The 23,582-nt window shown below is 38.7% G+C and overlaps 1 protein-coding gene across 3 annotated transcripts in view; it reads right to left on the bottom strand.

The window, feature by feature from the left end:
* Window positions 1–17,396, bottom strand: part of LOC145981253 (RNA-binding protein 1-like) — a 37,875-nt gene extending 20,479 nt beyond the window's left edge. For 2 of the 3 annotated variants that reach the window (XR_014440944.1, XM_083114406.1), the window contains exons 1-2: window positions 17,305–17,396; window positions 3,488–3,715 (exon numbers count right to left, since the gene is read on the bottom strand). Coding sequence is in view for 2 of the 3 variants with exons in the window: in XM_083114406.1 (XP_082970532.1) it covers window positions 3,488–3,696 (209 nt within the window). In the remaining variant the exon portion in view is untranslated. Of the gene's footprint in view, window positions 1–3,487; window positions 3,716–16,970; window positions 16,993–17,304 lie in introns of those variants that run through there. The other variant, XM_083114407.1, reaches the window with a different exon arrangement.
* Between the last annotated feature and the right edge of the window lie 6,186 nt (window positions 17,397–23,582).

Raw genomic sequence — 23,582 nt, 5'->3', positions numbered from 1 at the left:
GTGTTGTTCATGCAGTGTTGCCAAATGTAAGTGAAAGTGTATTTTTCCACAAAGCATGGAAAATTGCATGTCAAACATTCGTACGGAAATTTGGACGTCAATTTCCACCTTGGGTAGGTGGACTATTTCGCCATCTATAGTTCAGAGAAGAAAACCGATCGTTTTCGCGTATAGCCAATCCTGAAATGCCTCGTAAAGGCGTACCGGTCCAAATGGGTGTTTTAAAAAAAATATGAGGTACAGTGGCAACACTGTTGATGTTTGAAGGCAACAAAAGGTGTGTTTAGTGATGGTCTATGACATGGAAATACTGGAAACAGGAAAAAATGAAAATGAAAATTATGTCCAAATTTCCGTACAAATGTTTGACATGGAATTTTCCATGCTTTGTGGAAAAATAAATTTACACTTTCACTTACATTTGGCAACACTGCATGAACAACACTGCGCCCCATTTGTTGTTTCTATGTTTAAAAATATCTACTTGGACAGGGCTAACATTTGGTGTATGACTTATGTATGTACAGGTTTTGGTTACAAAGTAACGCCACTCTTAATTCCCAGTTGCGCCGTTCGTGGGACACCCTGTAGTACATTATAGTTTTGAAAAGAGGGAAATTGCAATATTATGTATGGTTCATGAAGATTATGTTGTGTATGAATGTTTTCCATTGTTAATAGTATGGTGTTACCTTAGCTAAATGTAACCTAAGGTAAACATGAAAGCTTTGTGCAAGTGAATATAGCACCCAACACGACATTCCACAACATCAACAGACTACAGTTTCATAAATGTATTAAAAACAAAGTAAATCAAACACGAAGGACTGAAAACTTATGAAACCAAAATAGAAGTGAAATTATTGTTAGGAGTGTTAAGATATATTGGTGTTTATAATTTTATGTTGTTGGATTTGGTGATGATAGCCATTTTTGTTGAGTTAGGAAGTTTGATGCTATGATCCTTTGCACATCTTCCTTATTTATTTGAGTATGTATACAACTGGCCTTTACAAATAAAAACTGGCAAATGTAACCAGAGATTTCATGTTTTTGCTCACGAATGGACATACTTTAGGATCAAATATCTCCGCTATTTGTGTTTCTATATGATGAAACCAATTTTATATTACGTAAAATATCGACATTTACAGTTTAATGATAATAACACAATTTACGGTTTAACATAGGGTCCAGGACTTTACGTCCTGTAAAACTGTAAAATATGTATGTAATTATGTCATATAAATTGGAAAATATGTCAGAAAAATGCAGAAATATTTCCAATAAAACCAAAAACATGCACAATAGTACTCTCAAATTTCTCCCGCGAAAAAGGCAAAGAAATGAGAACGAAACTTCTTTACTTCCCGTGCAACAATGAGAGAGAACATTTTGCCTCAATAATGTTTGCATGGCCGATTATAAAAAAGTGGGGTATTATATTGTTCTGTACTAAGAAAAGACGGCAGCTTTCTTCCTCCGTAATTTCCATATCCTGCCACGAACTATCCGTTGTGCTAAAGCTACGAAGAAAAAAAAAAATATGAAATAACCGATTATAAAAAAAGTAAAGTGCTCCCCTGTGCTTAGCACCATGCCATGAAGGCGTATAAGGGGGTGTGGGGGTAACGCCCCACACATTCTTGATCCGGTCGTGAGTGGGGGTGATGTGATCAGCATCACGCACCTGACCGCCTTTACCCCCCAGGGTTTCCCCTAGGTACCCATGTTATTCGACGCTGGGTGGGCGCCGTGGCCGCTTCCAATGTTAGAAAAGTTCCCGGATTTGAACCGGCCGGGGATCAAACCCGGGACCTTTAGCATGGTAGTCAGACGCGTTACCGACTGAGCCACCGTGGCCGTTATGCAAGAGAGAATTACGAAATTATACAGAAATATGTCTTATTACAACAAAATTGAAGAAATATGTCAAAATATGCTTTGTCAAGTTTGTCTATTTCGGCTGATTTTCATCAGATATGTAAAGATCTCACCACAATAATAGATACGAAGCCAATTGCAAAATATGTTATAACAAAGTCCCAGGCCCTAATGATAAGTATTTTGTGTAAATTTCCTACACAAAATACTTGGTATTTTTGCCTATATAATTACTGAATTTTAAATCAAGAGAAATTATATTTTCATGTGAGCTTCACCCCATCAGTACATATATTTGGTTTCCTTTCCTCTCTTAAAGAGTAATAAACACCCTATAATGATTATGAGATTAATTTACTTTCACCAAAAGTGATTCTGATATTTACAAATCCTTGTGTACATTATTCTATAAAGTATTTGTTTAAAGTGATTTTTAAAAAAAATAACCTGATTTAAATCAAGCTGCTGTTAATCACGGGTCCTTACAAGTTACGCCAAAGCGATTGTTGGCTGTGTTGAGTTGCATACATACATGTTATAGTGCAGAAACTAGGCATTTTCAAGGTAATGTTTATCAGGAAGAGTTACTTATATTTATGATATGTACTAGCACCCAACCGTTGTAAGTTGTTTTAGGATGCCCTGTGTATATATAAATAAGAGGGCTATCCAGAAAGTCACTCATGTTTTAGCGGTGTGCAGATAAGGGCCGAGCGAGCGCCACCATTTTATGCAGGGACTTCTGCCTGTTCAGTGCCCGTGTTGCTTCTGCTCTGTTCATAATACATTGTTAACATGAATGCTCAGATTGTAAATCCCGCCAGTTGTGAAGTGGGGTCAGTCATACGATTTTTGTTGGTGAAAGACACTAAACCGATTGACATTCATCGACAACTGTGTGAAGTTTACGGTAAAGATGTGATGAGTGAAAGTGGAGTGAGGCGTTGTCGGTGCCTCATGTTTAAAGATGGCCGCACAAATGTTCGCGATGAAGACTGAAGTCGGCGACCGACAGATGAACTCGTTGCAAAATTAATGACAAGATTTGTGAAAATCGCACTCGGGCAACCAGACGGAGGAACTTTTACAGGCCTTTCATTGGGAGGTTTTCGACCATCTGCCATATAGGCCGGATCTTGCACCAAGTGACTACCACTTGTTTCCCCACATGAAGACCTGGCTAGCAATGCAGCCCTTTGATGACGACGCAGACCCTGAGGCTGGTGTGCAGTCACAGGTGCCAACTTTTTATGACAATGGACTTTGTAAGCTTGTTCATCGCTGTGATAAGTGCCTAAACTTGTACGGCAACTACGTCAAAAAGTAGTGTAAGAGTGTTGCTTCAAAATGTATATAATAAAAAATGTCTACTTTCCTTTGTCTTTTTTATTCCAAAAGGTGAGTTACTTTCTGGATAGCCCTCGTGTGTATATATATATATATATATATATATATATATATATATATATATATATATATATATAAATAGAACGAGGAAAAGAACCAGATACACAGAACAAAAAAGGCATATTATTGATAATTTATCTGTTCACAGCAATAAACTTAACAATGAATTCATCCAACACAAGGTCTTTGTACTTACGTTCCATCCAATCCACGGACTGCATCTTCTGCATCTCTGGCATCTTCAAACTCGACAAATGCAAAGCCCGGTGGACTGCGAGCTACCCACACATTTCGAAGTGGTCCATATTTGCTGAATGCAGCCTCAATGTCATATTTTGAAGCATTACTTCCCAAGTTGCCAACATACACCTTGCAGGAAATATCCCAATCACGGTATCGTGACATTCCTTGTGTAAGACACTATCTGAAATGAAAGAATCAATGCAATCACTTGTTTATGTTACCAATTCTTTACTAATTAATAGTGGTGGGCAATGATGCATGATCTGAGGTGGTGCTTACGGACAAGTAATAATGACGAGCACAGATGATCACAAAATGCCACATTCGCAGTGCTCGAAATATCTGCTTCAGAGCTAGGTGCCAGGAACCACCTACTAGCAATTGTGCACAGGGTGCGAAATCATTGAAAACTGGTGGGGGGAGAAAGTTCTTAATCTACAAACCCCCCTCCCCCACATGTGTATTATTAAAAGTAAAAATAAATCACTCAATTAAAAATATATTATTATTATTATTAATTACATAAAGGAAATTAATTTGTTACTTTTATATATATCAGATATGAGATATTGCAAAGCAGCTAACTAATTCCTTTAGTAACTGGTTAAAGATGTTAATAAATTATGAAACAGTTGAAGTGATTTTATTATGTGTAAGTTTTTGTTTGGTTTTTGCTTTATGTTAATATAAATTAATTCGATTTCATACTTATTATTGTTTTGCATTTTTGTTTTACTTTTATTGTGAGTATTGATGTGGATTTGTTAATGATCTCTTGAGAGAGAAAAAGCATTGAATACTCACAACTACAGTAATTTGTGTGTGTTTCCGATATTATTCTTAGTAAAGTATTTTTTAAATTAAAAGTAATTGCTTCGCTTTTGTTTATTATAAAAAAAGTCTCCCCCCCCCCGGGAATTTTGAGGCCAAGATTGTTGGTGAGGGGGATTTCCCCCCATCCCCCCCAGGATGTTGCACCCTGAGTGCATACTATAAGAAGCTGAGCTGGCCCCTGTGGCAGAGTGGTTAGCACATCGCGTTACGATGCCAAGGGTCCCGGGTTCGAATACCGGCCTGGGCATGAATGTTTGTGAGTGTTCATTCATCACATCATCACTCATCCCCATCTTCGCAAATTATCCAAAAGTGGCAAACAAACAAAGTAAAATAAAACAAATCAATCAATTTATACGAAGCTGAGCATCACTGTATTAAAAACATCGATAAATCATGTGAAAAATCGGAAATGGGGGCAGGGTTTGGGGACAAGGGGTAAGAAATTGTTACTGATTCTATGGAATGTTCACAACGTTGATAACATAACACATTTGCTAACTTACACTGTACTGCAATTTGAACTTAGAATTTTCAAAATTTCGCACATGCAAACTTAAAAAACGGCAATATTACAGCAAAAGTTCACAGTTGCCAGGTTGAAATTTTTAGTCGCTTTTGAGCCTGCACATGCGCATAATAGTTTTCAACACCTTCTATGTTCACTATTACTACCCTTCTACAGAAGGTATACTATCCGCAAGTTAACTAACTTTCCTATCTCTTGCTAGTCAACTCCCTTTTCCAAACCTGATACTTGCAATTCATTTTTGAAGTATTTGAATGAATATTGTGTGGGGCCGTTTACCCACGTTACCCCTCCCTCGAGAATTACATCAATTTTTGTTAACCGACAGATATCAATGTTTTACGTAATGTAAAAGTGATTGCAGATTTAGGAAAACACAAACAAGAGATATATTTGATGCCGAAGAATGGCCAACGTAAGGTAAAACCTGCAATTTCAGACTACTTTCGCTGCTTTTTGTTAGTAAAAACTGTTTGTACGTACACTAAAATAGTTAAAGAACATGCCGAAAATAGCTACATCAATACCAAACCTTACCTAAATATGTAAAATTATAGTTGCTGTTGTGAAAATCATTTTGGGTGCTATATTTACTTGCACGAAGCCTTCAGGCTGTTCTACTACACAGTAAAGTAACACGCTAAGGTAACAGATGTACTTTATCTCACATGTTCATAAACCATGCAAAATACTTCACTTTCTCTCGGGGGTACAGAGGGGCAAGTGTTAATGGGTCTTTGCTTGGATAATTCCTACTACTTGTTATGCAAATTAACTAACCAGGGTTAGTTGACGAATAGGCGAATGCTATGTAAGATTCTAGAGAATGTGAAAGTATTCTATTGGCAGGCACTCAAAACCTTGCGTACAGCACTAATGCAAATGTCCCAAGAAAGTTGTTTACATGAAGAGTACACTGTGTTCAAAAAAATTTACGACTGAACAGTAATTGAAATTAATAGAAATGTGCATGCACTATTTGTAAATTATGTGGTTGAGAGTGTAACAAACCTGAGTGTTTAAGGTTTTATATTTGTAAAATGTTTGTTATTTCAAATAATGTTCAGATTATCACAGACAACTATAGTTAGTCTGGTAAAGTTGTTTTTGAAACTTGTACATATGTTTTCAAATATGTCATAATCTGTTCGTGTTGACGTCACTTTTCCATCTTGGCAGAGGAAGTTTATGAACCAACCTGGATATTTTCAACTAACGACGGGTTGTGTCAGACAAAAGAAGGGGAGGAATCAACAAGAACTTGGTAACGGTGAGAATTTAAGAACAGTTTTCCATTTTTCTTATTGCCGATAAGTTGAAAGTAAGGAACTAATTATGTAATTAGACTTTTGCGACATGTGAATGATTTGATTAGTTTCAAAGTTCTAGTGCTTTAATTGTCAGTTTTATGAGAAATGGATTATAGATGTGTATGTGGTTTGTAACTTTGTCGCGCAAAAGTCATCATCCTATTTGAACTGACCTTTCTTTTGACATGTTGCTGTTTTGTCAGTTAAATAGAAGAAACTCTTGAAATTTATGGTCTGCTAAAATGAATAAGTATACCCCACAAGAATGTGAAAAAATCGTGACAATATTTTCAAGGAATAATCTATCTGTAATCTTTGGTTGGTTGGTTGATTTAGTGTTTTAAGTCCACTTTATGCACAGTAAGGCTAATCGGGACTGGACCTACAGTTTAAAGTGGAATCCGAACCACTACGTGCCTGCACCGAGTATCGAACCCGGGACCTCTTGATTAAAAGGTGACGACGCAAGCACTGCGCCATCGGGGAGGCCGTATCTGTAATCTTGACAGAACGAGAAATTAGACGACATTTTTCATGGTCCCTCGATTTGACCACTCCAGATCTTTTCCTTCGGGGATACTTGAAGTCATTGGTTTATGTGAATAAGTCAGAGAGGTTACAGCAACTAAACGACAATATTCGGCATGAAATTGAAAACATTTCCCTGCAGATTTCCAACACCATGGAAAACGCAATAAAAAGAGCCCAAATTTGCATCAATTCGAATGGTGGTAATTTATTGGATGTTATCTTTAAAAATTGAGGACATAAAACTTACAGGTATCAATAAAAGTTTAATACAAAGAAACCTACTTTGTTTAATTTAAAACCCAAGCTATAGGCTAAGAAAATCAGGTGATGACTTTTGCACCACCTTGTATAATAGAAAAATGCAGATGTGAACCTACAACAGTGTATAATTTCAGATATTGGTGTTGTTTTACTTGTTACCCAGCAAGCCCTGATGAGTTACTAATACTCTCACGTTCCCGACAAAAAGAGTAGCGGACTAAAAACATTTGTCCCTCAAAACTAATTTGAATGTATGGCCCTAAGAGAGATATACTCTCTGCCATGAAGGTTGATATGTCAACAAGGTAATTACTGTATCTTGAAAACACCTAATTTTATAATTTGTTGTAGAATATGTAGTCTTCACCATGAGATCTCTGTTTAATGTATAAGAAAAATTTGTCCCTTGAAAACAAACTGCGAGCCGCCCGTATGCATTACTTTCGAGTTATGACATTTTAAAATTCAAGCAAACAACTGGAATTACTCTGTAACCATAGGTTTGTCTCTTAAAAACTATCACACATGCAGCAAGACAATGATGTAAACATTCGTAGAATCGTTCTGGTACGACTTGAGATGACCGGACTCCTCTCCGATTTTCTTCATATTTGACATACTCACTAATTGAGGCCTCCTAATTAGGGACGGGCAGATCCGGATCCGGTTGGTTCCGGATCCAAAAATTTTTCGGATCCGGATCCGGTACTTTCGGATCCGGATCCAGAACTTTCGGATCCGGATCCAAAACTTTGGGATACGGATCCGGTACTTTTGGATCCGGATCCATTTTGCCATCCCACATGCGCTTCTTTCGAAAGTAAGAATGTGCTTATACCAGGGCATGAAATTTCAAGTTTGAAGTCAGTCGCCGGACTAAAATCTTTGGTCGCCACTATTTTATATTGATAAATAATAAAAATATGAGCAATTATTAACAAGTTAGGAATTAATGTTTGTGTAGAGCTGTCGTTCTGCACTGAAGTACCACTTTTCAATCGCAGCTGCTGGGTCAAACTCTGACAGTGAGGATGGGGGGGAGGGGGGGGTCAGTTTACGAAAACTCTGAGCAAATCATCCAGTGTCTCAGTCTTCAGAGAGTTCCTGTAAGTAGTCTTGAGTCTGTTGTGACAGTTGAAACCTCCCTCACATGAAGCTGTGCTCACTGGTAGAACAGCACAAAATGTCAAAATCTGGAGCAAATTGCGGAATCTTGCTGAACACTCCGCACTGTGGATCTTCTCCAGCGTCTGATTCAAAGTTGGAGAAGGAAACAAAAGTTTGTATTCTGTCCACTCTGCTGACAGAACATCCATTTTCTCATTATAAAGGCTCGGGTTCAAGTATATGTAGAGCTTCTTTATTTCATCTATCTCAAACTGAAGAATATTTTCTTTGGGAGGCCAACCCAAGGTGTCGAAACATGCAGAGATGCAATCGCATCTGTTGACATAGACGGCAATGTTTCTGTAATGTACACCTTCGCATTGTTAATTAAGTTTCCTCTAACAGTCTGAAACTCTTGCACATCCCTGATCTTACCTGAAATGGATACATGGTCCAAGAAATCTTGTTCGCTTGGTCCAACATTAGATTCCAGGTCAGCCAAAACTGAAATACAGTGTTCAATTCTTATTTTCAGAGATGAAATCAAAAGATTCTTATTTTGTAGTGCCACGCTTAAAGGGTTCAATTGCCCGTAGAAATCCTAAAGGAAGGAGAGACGCTTAACAAATTTAAATTGCTTCAAACTTTTCAGCAAATCCTTAGCTTTAGCGCCATCATTGTCTCTTCTATGGGCCACCTGTTCAAGATGGTCACAACAGCTTTCCATGATTGCAAGAGAGCTCTTATTGCACGTTCTTTCCTGGCTAACCACCTAATAGTGTGGATATCACTCAGTTTTAGAATTTCTTCTATAACTTCTGTCGTTTCTCTCAACAGGTGAAGTCTTGAAGCGTGTTTGACAAACATTTGAAACAACGAAATTTTAGTCGCCAGCCCAAAACTTTTGGTCGCCAATGGCGACCGGAAATTTCGCACCCTGGCTTATACCATATTGTTACCTGCTAATACACATATATACGTGCTATATACCTGTAATATACATACACACATATATATATATATATATATATATATATATATATGGTGTGTGTGCGTGCGTGCGCCGCGATTTGTAATTAATTAATACACTTACAAGGGAGGTCTAAGTCTCCCCCTCCGATTTCCATGAAACTTGGCAGGTGTATAGAGCCCTCCCGTCAAATGTCAAGATGAGGAGAAATTGAAGTGGGGATCTGACCCCGAAACCACGTAAATATGGCATAGGAAGAAACAGGGGGCATAGGGCCTCTCTATACACCTATCAAATTCATTGGGAATCGGAGGGGGACACAGGGGTCAGATGATCCCCACGTCAATTTGTCCTCATCTTGACATTTGAGGCAGGTTTTGCGCCCTAAAACAGTTTCTTAGCTGAAACAAAAAAAAACGCGTATTTCTTCCTTTGGGCCCCACTATACGCCTGCGAAGTTTCATGAAAATCGGAGGGGGACACAGGGGTCAGATCCTTACTTCAATTTGTCCTCATCTTGACATTTGAGAGGATTTTGCCCCTAAAACAGTTGTTAGCTGAAACAAAAAACATGTATTTCTTCCTTTGGGCCCCTCTATACGCCTGCCACGTTTCATGGAAATCGGAGGGGAACACAGGGGTCAGATCCCCACTTCAATTTGTCCTCATCTTGACATTTGAAGGTAGGTTGCCCCCTAGAACAGATTTTTAGCCGAAACAAAAAAAACACTTAGTTCTTCATTTGGGCCCGTTTATACACACACCTGGCAAGTTTCATGGAATTCGGAGGGGGACACAGGGGTCAGATCCCCACTTCAATTTGTCCTCATCTTGACAATTGAGTGGGTTTTGCCTTGTAAAACCGTTTTTTAGCTGAAACAAAAAAAAACACGTATTTCTTCCTTTGGGCCCTACTATACGCCTGCCAAGTTTCGTGGAAATCGGAGGGGGACACTTAGATAACCTCCCTTGTTAGTCTTACACTTTGTAGTTATATAACACTGCATATATTATAATGTTTTATTTTAAGCTGTAACTGTAGAACAATTGTATAAATTTTGTATAACATTTCTATATTCTTATGTGTGTTAAAGGTTTCATCCTGGAATGGAATGTCTCACATTTATGTGTGTTTCCATTTCCAATACATTCGAATGAATACATATTCGTTTCAATGGCATTTACAAAATCACCTCTGACATTTTATGTTAAACAAGTAAGATTATTTTTGTGCACGAGTGTGTTAGCCGATGCGTAGCAATGTATCTTAGGAACAACACTTGAAAAAAAAATATTGTAGGACTAACTAATGAAATATTTCTTTGTAATCGAAGTATCATAATTCCTTCTAAGGTGTGGTAATATTATAATGGGATTGAGATAGTTCCGGAATCGGATCCGGATCCAGATCTGAAACTTTCAGACCTGGATCCGGATCCGAAATTTCCAGTCCGGATCCAGTTTAGGGATGGCCAAACGGATCCGGATCTGAAAAATCCGGATCCAGAAGTTACGGATCTGGATCCGGATCCACGTTTATACACACACCTGGCAAGTTTCATGGAAATCGGAGGGGGACACAGGGGTCAGATCCCCACTTCAATTTGAGCGGTGGCTCAGTCGGTAACGCGTCTGACTACCATGCTCAAGGTCCCGGGTTCGATCCCCGGCCAGTTCAAATCCGGGAACTTTTCTAAGGTTGGAAGCGACCCCGGCGCCCACCCAGCGTCGAATAACATGGGTACCTGGGGGAAACCCTGGAGGGTAAAGGCGGTTAGGGGCGTGATGCTGATCACATCACCCCCACTCATGACCGGATCAAGAAAGTGTGGGGCGTTACCCCCACACCCCCTATACGTCTTCATGGCATGGTGCTATGCACAGGGGAGCACTTTACTTTTTTTTTACTGTACTTTACTTGACAATTGAGTGGGTTTTGCCGAAACAAAAAAAAAACAAGTATTTCTTCCTTTGGGCCCCTCTATACGCCTGCCACGTTTCATGGAAATCGGAGGGGAACACAGGGGTCAGATCCCCACTTCAATTTGTCCTCATCTTGACATTTGAGGGTAGGTTGCCCCCTAGAACAGATTTTTAGCCGAAACAAAAAAAACACTTAGTTCTTCATTTGGGCCCGTTTATACACACACCTGGCAAGTTTCATGGAATTCGGAGGGGGACACAGGGGTCAGATCCCCACTTCAATTTGTCCTCATCATGACATTTGAGGGTTTTTCCCCCCTAAAACCGTTTTTTAGCTGAAACAAAAAAAACACGTATTTCTTCCATTGGGCCCCATCATACACCTGCCAAGTTTCATGGAAATCGGAGGGGAACACAGGGGTCAGATCCCCACTACAATTTGTCCTCATCTTGACATTTGAGGGGGGTTTTAACCCTAAAACCGTTTTTTAGCTGAAACCAAAGAAACACGTATTTCTTCCTTTGGGCCCGTTTATGCACACACCTGCCAAGTATCATGGAAATCGGAGGGGGACACAGGGGTCAGATCCTCACTTCAATTTGTCCTCATCATGACATTTGAGGGTTTTTTCCCCCTAAAACCGTTTTTTAGCTGAAACAAAAAAAACACGTATTTCTTCCTTTGGGCCCGTTTATACACACACCTGCCAAGTATCATGGAAAACGGAGGGGGGCACAGGGGTCAGATCCTCACTTCAATTTGTCGTCATCTTGACATTTGAAGGGGTTTTGCCCCCCAAACATTTTTTTTTAGCTGAAACAAAAAGAACACGTATTTCTTCCATTGGGCCCCATCATACACCTGCCAAGTATCATGGAAAACGGAGGGGGACTCAGGGGTCAGATCCTCACTTCAATTTGTCCTCATCTTGACATTTGAGGGGATTTTGCCCCCTAAACCGTTTTTTAGCTGAAACAAAAAAAAAAAATATTTTTTCCATTGGGCCCCACTATACACCTGCCAAGTTTCATGGAAATCGGAGGGACACAGGGGTCAGATCCTCACTTCAATTTGTCCTCATCTTGACATTTGAGGGGGTTTTAACCCTAAAACTGTTTATTAGCTGAAACAAAAAATCACGTATTTCTTCCTTTGGGCCCTACTATACGCCTGCCAAGTTTCGTGGAAATCGGAGGGGGACACTTAGATAACCTCCCTTGTTAGTCTTACACTTTGTAGTTATATAACACTGCATATATTATAATGTTTTATTTTAAGCTGTAACTGTAGAACAATTGTATAAATTTTGTATAACATTTCTATATTCTTATGTGTGTTAAAGGTTTCATCCTGGAATGGAATGTCTCACATTTATGTGTGTTTTCATTTCCAATACATTCGAATGAATACATATTCGTTTCAATGGCATTTACAAAATCACCTCTGACATTTTATGTTAAACAAGTAAGATTATTTTTGTGCACGAATGTTAGGAAAGTATTTTAGGAACAACACTTGAAAAAAATTATTGTAGGACTAACTAATGAAATATTTCTTTGTAATCGAAGATCATAATTCCTTTTAAGGTGTGGTAATATTATAATGGGATTGAGATAGTTCCAGAATCGGATCCGAAACTTTCAGACCCGGAACTCTCAGATCCGGATCCGTTTGGCCATCCCTACTCCTAATCACGAATCTGAAGTTAAAATTTGTCGGTCACGTCTAGAAATTACGAACCATTGACGCTAGCCCCACGAACCATTGGCGCATGGTTAGGTTAGGCAAAGATAGTTAAAATTTGGTGTCGTGGTAGTATCAGGATCTAGAAATTGGAAATTGCGAACCATTGACGCTAGCCCCACGAACCATTGGCACGTGGTTAGGTTAGTCAAACATAGTTAAAATTTGGTGTCGTGGTAGTATCAGGAATATATATATTTCGTTGTGAAAGAAAAAAAAAATGAGAAAATCGACAGTTTCCATTCTGAAAACTAACACCTTATTTTCGCTTGTTTTGCAATTTCTAGATGTTTCCGACAAATTTTAAATTCAGATTCGTGATTAGGAGGCCTCAATTAGTGAGTATGCCAAATATAAAGAAAATCTGAGAGGGGTCCGGATATCTTAAGTTGTTCCATAGTTCTGAATACAATTCTATGTCCAATAAACATGAGAACTAGGCAGAATTGTAGGTTAGGAGTACCAGGTTTAGAGCTCCTAGCAATGGATGATATTCAATGTGACGTCAGTAGCGCAGAGCATGATGGGAAATCTGGCCAAAATGGCAAGGGCCTGAAAGCCATTGCAAGCAAGAAGCGAGGGAAAATGCTGCGTGCATGGGAATGACCTGATGTTTAAGTATATATTCAAATGAAGTTTCCCTTTGGTGAATTAATGTGTTGCGTATGTATGTGTGCCATTATTTATGTATTAATTGTGTGAGAACATCATACCTTCATTCAGTTTCTTCGGTGGTTAAGGTGGCGTGATTTTTCCAATGCGGGGTGAAATAGGAATCATATTTGAAAGGCAAGTACTGTTTATGGCTAGCGTTATACAACTTTTGTGTTACTATTTACATCTGCATGCTTTGCAACACGTGTGGTTGCTGGACGATCTCTAATAATGTTCACAGAAAATTTGAAATACTGCTTATCAATCAGTGGATGTGTTCACAGTATGCGTATATTTGCATACATTTTTCAGCATTTCTTCAATGTTTGTCTCAATACACATACGAAAAGTGACAATGATAAGTTGCAGCATTAAAAAACATAGTACACAATTTTGTACTTTGGAACACTTCTATAAATTATCATTTTCACGAGACAAAGTTTGCTTTTAATTCGTTTAAAAAATTCCCTCCACCAGGAATCGAATTTTGGACACTTTGATTGCAAGGGGATAACATTAGCCACTGCACTATCGGATAGGCCCGACTAATTCCATGAGAAACAGGCCCCATGGTCCTGTATTTTTTCCGTATGTAACAGAGCTTTATACAACGTTATTTGTGGCAAATAGCATCTTTTTAGAAACTCTGGTTATTGTTACGAGTCTTAGCAAAATGTGAAAAACTACATTTGACATATAACCGTTATATTTATACCTTGAATCACTGTCACAAAAGCTGGGAGTGCAATGCTTATCAAGTGGCCGCGGTGGCTCAGTCGGTAACGCATCTGACTACCATGCTCAAGGTCCCGGGTTCGATCCCCGGCCGGTTCAAATCCGGGAACTTTTCTAACGGTGGAAGCGGCCCCGGCGCCTACCCAGCGTCGAATAACATGGGTACCTGGGGGAAACCCTGGGGGGTAAAGGCGGTCAGGGGCGTGATGCTGATCACATCACCCCCACTCACGACCGGATCAAGAAAGTGTGGGGCGTTACCCCCACACCCCCTATACGCCTTCATGGCGTGGTGCTATGCACAGGGGAACACTTTACCTTTTTTTTTTTTTGCAATGCTTATCAAACATGTTCCCAACACGCTCAGAAACATTTGCCGGAATCATGGCAGTGGACATGCTTTGTATGGAAAGTTGTTCGCTGAATATCATCATCCATTACAGTCTGGCAGAATTAATTTGAGAGAAATGGCCACTCTGTGAGTTATGCAACTGCGCTCGAAATGGCTACAGCGCAGTTGCGTAACTCGCAGAGCGGCCATTTCTCTCAAGTTAATTCTGGCGGACTGTAGTTTTAGTGACTGTTAGCAGCTGGATGTGCCCTGCACCAGACCCATGGGAAATGCAGATGCTTAAATTTTTTCCACCATAAATAACACTTTTCGGAAATTCAAACGGTGCTTATTACTTTCATGAAGATTAAAATTTACTGTAACAATCATTGCCACAATTCTGCGATACTTGGGTCTTCGGTAACGATTACATAAGCCGGAAACACATTTCTTGAAATTTACAGCAGAAAAGATGAAAAAGTACTTACGGAATTCAGTTCTTGTGGACTTTCTGAAGCCGAGAAAAATGTTTTTCCGAATTGTGCAACTTATTTGGTCTGTAAATAAGGTATTTTTCGTCATTCATGCATCTCCGTTTCACGATAGCTCGTGCTACCATTGCCGTCGACTACGTGAATCAAATGTTCTGTGCGTTCGGTTATGTAACCCCCAGTCAGTGCAGCAACCACGCGGTAGTTTGACAGGATGATGTGTCAAGGTTGCGTTGTGAAAATGTTCCCGGATATTGAAGACCCACAAGATTTTTTTAATTGAACATGGAATCGTGAAGGAAGAATGTCCTAAATGTTCTAGTATATGTAAGCTACACATTGCACAGGATGGGAAGTGGCTCTATATGTGCACAAAAGTTAAATTTTTTTTTCTAAATTTTTGTAACCTAACTGAACCTTCCATGAATGGTTCGTGGAACAATTTTTGATTCAAAACGTTTCGTGAATAGCTTGTGTGGCATTTATAGGTTCATAGGTTTGGAAACACTGAACATCAGCTGACGACAGACAACGTGAGTCAAGATTTGCCCTCCGAATTAGCAACGACAAATAATTATAATGTTAAAAATAAAGCTTTTTTCATGGAAAAAAAAGTGATCCCAACTTGAAAAATGTTCCGCTATGCATATGAGGTAAGTAGAAATGATTTTTATGGTACTATTATCGTATGGGTGAAACACCTACGAATCATATATTTTGGACTTCTTTACATTGCTAACGCGTTGCGGAACATTTCTTAAGGCGAAATAATGCATTTCTAACTAAGATAATGTTTATTTTCTCTATTTACGAGTACTTACTCTTACTTGTTGTTTCGAATCTGTAACACATTATGGCCATGATAGCATACTGGTTTAGGGGGCGTTCTGAGAGTGTTTTGTCGATTTATGCAGTGTTCACCGGAAAATATCTACTTTCGTGTCCCTATTTGAAATTATGCTAATACGTCGCATTTACGTGTAGAACTTGTAAAATAACCTTGCGATTTACCACGTTCATTGTCCATACACAGCAATTCGGAACCATTTTTCTTTCGCAATTCGGAACCATCTTTCTTTCGCAATTCGGAACCATCTTTCTTTCGCAATTCGTTAATGGTCTTCCTTTACGCACAACTCTCTTGCAACCTTGAATATTGACGTCAGACGAGGAATGCCTACGTGGTTAGGTTAGGTTCCATTAGCATAGATACAAAGAAAAATTATTATTTTCGCCAAGAGACGCGTTAGCTTGTATTGCCTAACATGAAAAAGATCTTTCCTGTTACGTCAGAACACAATGTTGCTACAGTGTTGTGCGATAAGTGACACCAATTCGGGTCGGAACAATCTTTCTTTCGTAATTCGTTAATTCTCTTCCTTGCAACCTTCAATATTGACGTCAGACGAGGAATGCCTACGTGGTTAGGTTAGGCCTGTTAGGTTAGGTTCCATTAGCATAAATACAAAGAAAAATTGTAAAAACAGCTCTCTCCTGTGACGTCGGAACACAATGTTGCTACAATGTTGTGCGATAACTGACACCCATTCGGGGAAAATGGCTTGTTCCGAACTCGACAGGTGGTTCTAGTGAAAACACGGCGAGGCTGAAACACTGGCTTCGGGGTTGCATCGTCTTAACACACGGAACATTGCACTCTCATGCAAAAAGCAAATGGCGTGAGCAGAAACAGCGTGTCGGACAGAGATTTTCGCAGAAAACAACACGCATTCACATTAAAATGGATCAAATCTACATTCAGGAACTTCCAAAACGCTCAAGAAAATGATTTCCGTAAGTACTTTCTCCTGTAAATTTGAAGGAAATTTGAAGGAATCCGTTTTACCCATACGATAATGTTACCATTTTTATTTGAAAATAAACGAGTTAAATGTGTCTCCGGCATATCTAACTGGTACTCCTATGAGACACAAAATCATTGAACAATTGAAACCGTTACCGGAATCCAAACCACTATGAGTTTCCACACACTATCGATTGCAAGGCAGACATTACCACAGCTTCCTTCTATGAAAGATGATGTTCTCTAGGCTTTGTGTGTACCACGTGAACCTACACCACACTGTACACCCTTCCAGAACGTAGTGCAAAAAGGTGCAGACACCAAATAAACAACTCAATGTTAGACTTTGTGACAAACTACACGTGATAGTAAAGACAGTCAAAAAGATCACTGAACTGGACGGGTTTACTAAGAGTTGAAACAATGCTCGATCAACCCAAATTCATAACTTTTTTCACCTTTCAACTGGTGTATATATTTTGCAAAATTTCCCCACATTTTACGGAATATACATTTCTAATGACATTTTTACTCTTATTATTTTACCTTTAAAGATGATTAACACCCGTAACTTGAGAAATGCATGCAAAACAACAACATGAAGAAAAAACACGGGTCTCCAAACACCACAGTGTACAGAAAACAAGTATGAAGTATGGAAGAGAAGGGTATTCCCTTATCGCACAATGAGAGAGCAATTTTCGTTCTGACGTCATTAGAAATTGTTACACTAAATTCATAACTTATAAGGTTAGACTTGTTAGGTTTAGTTCTCTTAGCATAAATAATATATTTTCTCTGAATTTATGTTAAGAACCATATCAAAGTAGATATATATTAAGTTACCTTGGAAGTTTCTTATATGACGTCAGAACACGATGTTGGTCTAGCGTTGTACAATAAAGGAGACGAAGGGAGATATGAAACCACAGATTATACGACCTACAAGACCATTTGGAATTTCTCGACTGATCGCCATCTCGAAATGTAGGGGGGACAGAATTCTTTTGTTCGGGACGGGAACATTTTTAAAATCCCAACACGGGATATGTTCAAAATTTCCCGAAGCTCTGGAAATCTCGAATTCTACACGTTATTTTCACCTTAAGTGATTGTTTTTGCATTTCTGGAATTAAAACTAACAATTTCCGATAAGTTCCAGATACTTACAATGCAGAAAACGTCGAAAATTAGCCACTTTTAAAATGACCGTTCGGTCATCTCTCGGGATTCCGAAGAGTCGGCAAGTCATTTCCTAAAGTCAGGATCAGGACGGGAATTATTTTTCCCGATACCGGTCCTGACTTTAAGGGATCCCGCACAGCACACCCATAGTCGGGATATTCCAAATGATAATGAAAAGTGGGTAATTCAGGAAGTTTTTCTGCTTTGCAAATGTTCGAAACTTCTGTGAAATTGTTAATTTTTATTCCAGAAATGTAAGAGCCATGGGAAAACACCGTGTAGAGTTCGAGATTTCCATAGTGTCTGTAAATTTTGAACATTCCGCTAATTTTTCCGACTTGGTCTGGGATATGCCAGGATTTTGAAAAATTCCCATTCAGATCCCGCCTCAAAAAATTCTAGTAAATATATATGCTTTCAAAGTCGCATTTCCGCCTGAGGGATTTAGGGAAAACCTATGATATGGCATATCACTTTCACTTGCACGAATTTACTTCAAACAACATGGGAGTTTTCAGACTGAAGAGACAAGCAATAGAAGAAGCATTCGATCTAAAGCAAACCATTCACCAGTCATGCTTGCGCAAATAACAGGCCGGGGCAACACAATCAACGGTATTGATAAAACGGCCCAGTCCGAGCGACAAGCGACATCTGCAATTTGTCGTGTCGCTTTAATTCGGAAGGTGTTGTTTATTTTTTAATGTTGGTTTCCAAGAGACACGTATCGCTGCAGTCTAAAAGCTTCCTTTCGAACCAATTCTCCACGAGAAAATGCATGTGTCGCTTGGACTGGACTGTTGTTTTCCCAGTACCATGCATCGTGTCGCCTCGGTCTGTTGTACTCTTATGCAAGGTGAATTGTTTCCTTTAGAGTAAAGGGGCTGTTGCTTGTCGCTTCGGTGTGTAATCTCCGTGCCACTTAAAAGCGAATTCTCAGTGATTGAACCGAAGCGACACTACAAGGTGCACGTGTCGCTCAGATTCCCAATGGTGTGTATTCTGCTAGCTGAACTTGATTTCCCATGAACGGTAAACGCTTATTTATAGACTAAATGGGCCTGTGTCGCTTGCACGTCACTTTGGTACGAGCCACTGCTGTCGCGTGTCTCTTCGGTTTGAAACTTCACTAAGAGGCATGCTTTTCACCACAACACAATACACAGATAAACGATCAACATGCTTGTAACAAAATGCAAGTCGTACAGATCCTTTCCGGGTACCAATCCTTTTTTCGTTTTGCTTGTATCAACAGGTTTCGTCTCTCTACGTCCTTCAGAAACCTACGAAGTGATTCAATAAATTTGTTTCCGATCAAACTGTGCAACCATATGCTACACAGCTGACCCCCTATTTCCTCATAAAATAATCTTCACTTTGCCCTTTCATATTAGCATCCATAGCACTGTAAGCATAACCGGATGTTCGAGGGGGGACCAGACGAGTGTGCATGCTCCGCAGTAGCTCCGCCTTTAACACCATCTATAATTATTGCATAAGAAATTTACATTTTCACATCACACAATTCTTAAACAATTATTTTGTCTACTGATACGATTCCAGCAAGGGGTCGTTCCTAGAGCAAGAAGTGTAAGATTCCTGTCCCAATTCCAATTTTGGGAAATTCCAAATGACAGGGTGCAAAATCACTGCAGATTGGTATGGGGGGGGGAAGGAGCAGACAAACAGACAGATATACATCATACACACACATATGTATAATGCCATTAAATATGTGTCAATTATTAAATAATCAAATTATATTATAAAATATACAATATATTATATACTGTATTTCATTCAAAATGTAATTGCAAATTGAAGATTTTGTTGTACTACTGATGCTATGAACAATGATTTGCGTAAGGGAGGAGGGCCAAAAATAAGACATGATAATAGTGTCCTGTACTATAAAATGAACATGTAAGTGCAATTACGTGTTTTATTAATATATATATTTTGTCGTTGCTAACGAAACGCGATGAGAAATGGAGAAGAAATAAGTCGGTTCAATTTTGTGTGTTCTGGGGATTGCTGGCTGGATTGAGTTTCCTAAGAGATGAGGCTCTTTGTTGTCAGTTATGTTATCGATATTATTCCAGTCAAGTATATTCTAATCACAAACTAATTGTTTATGTTCATTGTTAAAACAAAAACTCTCCCCCCCCCCTGGAAAAGTTCGGTGGGGGAAATTTCAGGAGAAGATCCTTGGTGAGGGAATTCCCTCCCGCCCTCCTGGGATTTCGCACCCTGCCAAATGATCATATTTAAAAGCAGTTCATTACCAATGTTCTCGGCACTATTAGAGCTTGAGATTTCTTGGAATTAGCAGTTTTTATTCCAGAAATGTGAAAACAACCACTTGAGACTGAAATAGAGTGTATGTATTTTGCTTATGAATCAAGTGGCCCATGTCCCACATACTAGCCTAAACTAAACATAATAGGCAAATTTCAATATGTTGCAAAAAAAATTAAGATTCGAATCCAGGATTACCAGTATCACTACAGACAATGGACTATATATACAGGGTGACTGGTAATTAGATGTATTCCCTGAAAGGGGTTAAAGTAGAGACAATTTGCAATAAATTTGACCATATGATACCCCGTCCGAAAATTAGTAGTTTTCGAGATAATCGAGTTTCTATTGTTTTTTCTAAAAATGACAATTTTCCACATAAAAAGATGAATTGAGAAAAAACAGATAATTGTAGGGAACTTATTTAAGCATTTTCTGATAGCTAACAAACAAGTGGTTCGTTTTAAAAAAAGTTTTTTCCAAATAACAATCACATGTAAGTACCGGGTGGGTCTAAACTTACAAGTGATGATAAAAAAATGCACTCTTAGTTTACTTGGCAACGTATTAATAACAAAAATGGTATGACACGAAGCGTACAAATTACTTAAATTACTTCCTTGAGTCATCAGCTATCCAACAAGGTACAAATGTTGCTAACATTTACATTTGTGTACAAGAAATAATACTTCATTCATCTTCATGTGTATGGAATCAATGAACAATACAATTAAAGAACATTGCACGTCTTGCTCAAAGTGGGCACCTCCGTTACGAATGCAGGCACGTAAGTTTTTACGGACATTTGTTCTCTTAACTCGTGATGTGATGGTGGCCTTGACGTGTTGACCAGCTGTTAAGATCCTCTCCCTGAACTCTTCTTGCGAGTTTACCGGTGCCTTGTCATGTGGCTCCAAATGTAAAAGTCGCAAGGCGTCAAATCGGGGGATCGAGCTGGCAGGGAATCGGTCCGCCTCGGCCAATCCATTTCTTTGGGTACTTTTCATCCAGCCACTGTCGCACGCCCAGGCAGAAGTATGGATGGGCGTAATCAACAATCATTTCATCGAGCCATTTTTCCTGCCCCAAATCTTAAATGGCATCACTTATGAACATTTTTTGCGGAACGGGATGGCAATGTTGTTGGAGGATGTGCCTCTAGCTACAAGACGTGACATGATTTATCAGCATGATGACTGCCCAGCTCGATCCCCCGATCGATTTGACGCCTTGCAACTTTTACATTTGGAGCCACATGACAAGGCACCGGTAAACTCGCAAGAAGAGTTCAGGGAGAGGATCTTAACAGCTGGTCAACACGTCAAGGCCACCATCACATCACGAGTTAAGAGAACAAATGTCCGTAAAAACTTACGTGCCTGCATTCGTAACGGAGGTGCCCACTTTGAGCAAGACGTGCAATGTTCTTTAATTGTATTGTTCATTGATTCCATACACATGAAGATGAATGAAGTATTATTTCTTGTACACAAATGTAAATGTTAGCAACATTTGTACCTTGTTGGATAGCTGATGACTCAAGGAAGTAATTTAAGTAATTTGTACGCTTCGTGTCATACCATTTTTGTTATTAATACGTTGCCAAGTAAACTAAGAGTGCATTTTTTTATCATCACTTGTAAGTTTAGACCCACCCGGTACTTACATGTGATTGTTATTTGGAAAAAACTTTTTTTAAAACGAACCACTTGTTTGTTAGCTATCAGAAAACGCTTAAATAAGTTCCCTACAATTATCTGTTTTTTCTCAATTCATCTTTTTATGTGGAAAATTGTCATTTTTAGAAAAAAACAATAGAAACTCGATTATCTCGAAAACTACTAATTTTTGGATGGGGTATCATATGGTCAAATTTATTGCAAATTGTCTCTACTTTAACCCCTTTCAGGGAATACATCTAATTACCAGTCACCCTGTATAGTTCTTTGTCTGTGGTATCAGAGGTTGCTGTACTGTCTTGATAACCCATGGTACATATTACGATGAACCTTTCATTTTTCTCAATAAACACATCTTCAGCATTGGTTCGACTACTAGAGTTATCTAATTAGTTACTATTTTCAACAGATTTTGAAGTTATTGATGACTGAAAACCATCAGACTTCTTCAACATGATGCATAAAAACATTTTGAAATGTCCTCCATCCAAGAAAGTGGTGAAATAATAAATTATTTTTTCATTTTCTAAACTTCACAAGAGAACATGTGATTTATTTAACTTTTCCAAGATATTCAATGTCAGTGGGAACCCCCATGATATACTTTGCCTCCAAAACCAAGATTACTTCACTTCCCTCAATCCTGCACCTTTTATATAATAAAAGGTATGTTTAATACACAATTTATGTTCCAATGTGTGTGACTTCACTTCCCATGAGAATATGTAAAATGAAAATAATGTAGTACAAAAATTTATTTAAAAACTTGATCGATTTTGTATATTTTACTTCACTTTTCTTATGAATCATAGAGCACTGTGTAACCACACGCCACAGAGGTTGGCAATTTAAAAACTTATCAAATCGGCTGTCAATTTTACATTAAGACCCTGAAAATACTTGTGCAGTTAATCACATAATCTTTTAAGTAGGAAGAACATAAGGAAGTTACCCAATCCCTCTGGTATATTCTATGGCACAGGAAAAAAACACAAAAAAAACAACCTTTAAGCGAACCAACTTCAGGGGGGTGAACAATGAAGATTGAATACCAACATAAAGATTCTTGAGAATATGTGGATGTTTTATTAATTAACAGGGTGGCCCAAAATTCCTGCACCATAGACTTATGATGATAAATGTGAAGTTTTTGATTTGTTCTTGTATGTGGACCAGTGGCGGATCCAGAAGTTACAGTTGGGAGGGGCGATTTTCAGTCACATACCTGACCTCACCAAAAACAATTCTAACCTACACGCAATGTTTTATGTAAACATTATATGGTACTGTGAACAGGAAGCATATCCTAGAGATGACTGTTTTGCAAATATAGGGGTGCAGGGCTCTGGAATAGGTGGTTATTGTTGTATGTTGTTATCACTTCCTTCCATTGTTACGGTCAACTGAACGATCTGGAGATTTGAAAAAAGTCACTAAAAATATAAAACAAAAACCTTTTATCAAGAGTTCCTGGGCCCAATCACCATTGGAAAAATGTTGCACAGTGACTCGGATCCAAATTTAAACTGTAGGTCCATTTCCGATTAGCCTAGCAAGCGCATCAAGTGGATTGATATCAAACAAAAAATATTCTCAAGCCTGCTAAACAAAACACAGAGCATTTGAGTCTTCAAAAATATTAAGCGTAATAATATTCCC

The sequence above is a fragment of the Lepisma saccharinum genome, chromosome 29, assembly GCF_977018435.1.
Source record: "Lepisma saccharinum chromosome 29, izLepSacc3.1, whole genome shotgun sequence".
NCBI classification, from domain to species: domain Eukaryota; kingdom Metazoa; phylum Arthropoda; class Insecta; order Zygentoma; family Lepismatidae; genus Lepisma; species Lepisma saccharinum.
The sequence above is the reverse complement of the archived record's forward strand: the minus strand, read 5'-3'. Positions and strand labels throughout refer to the sequence as shown.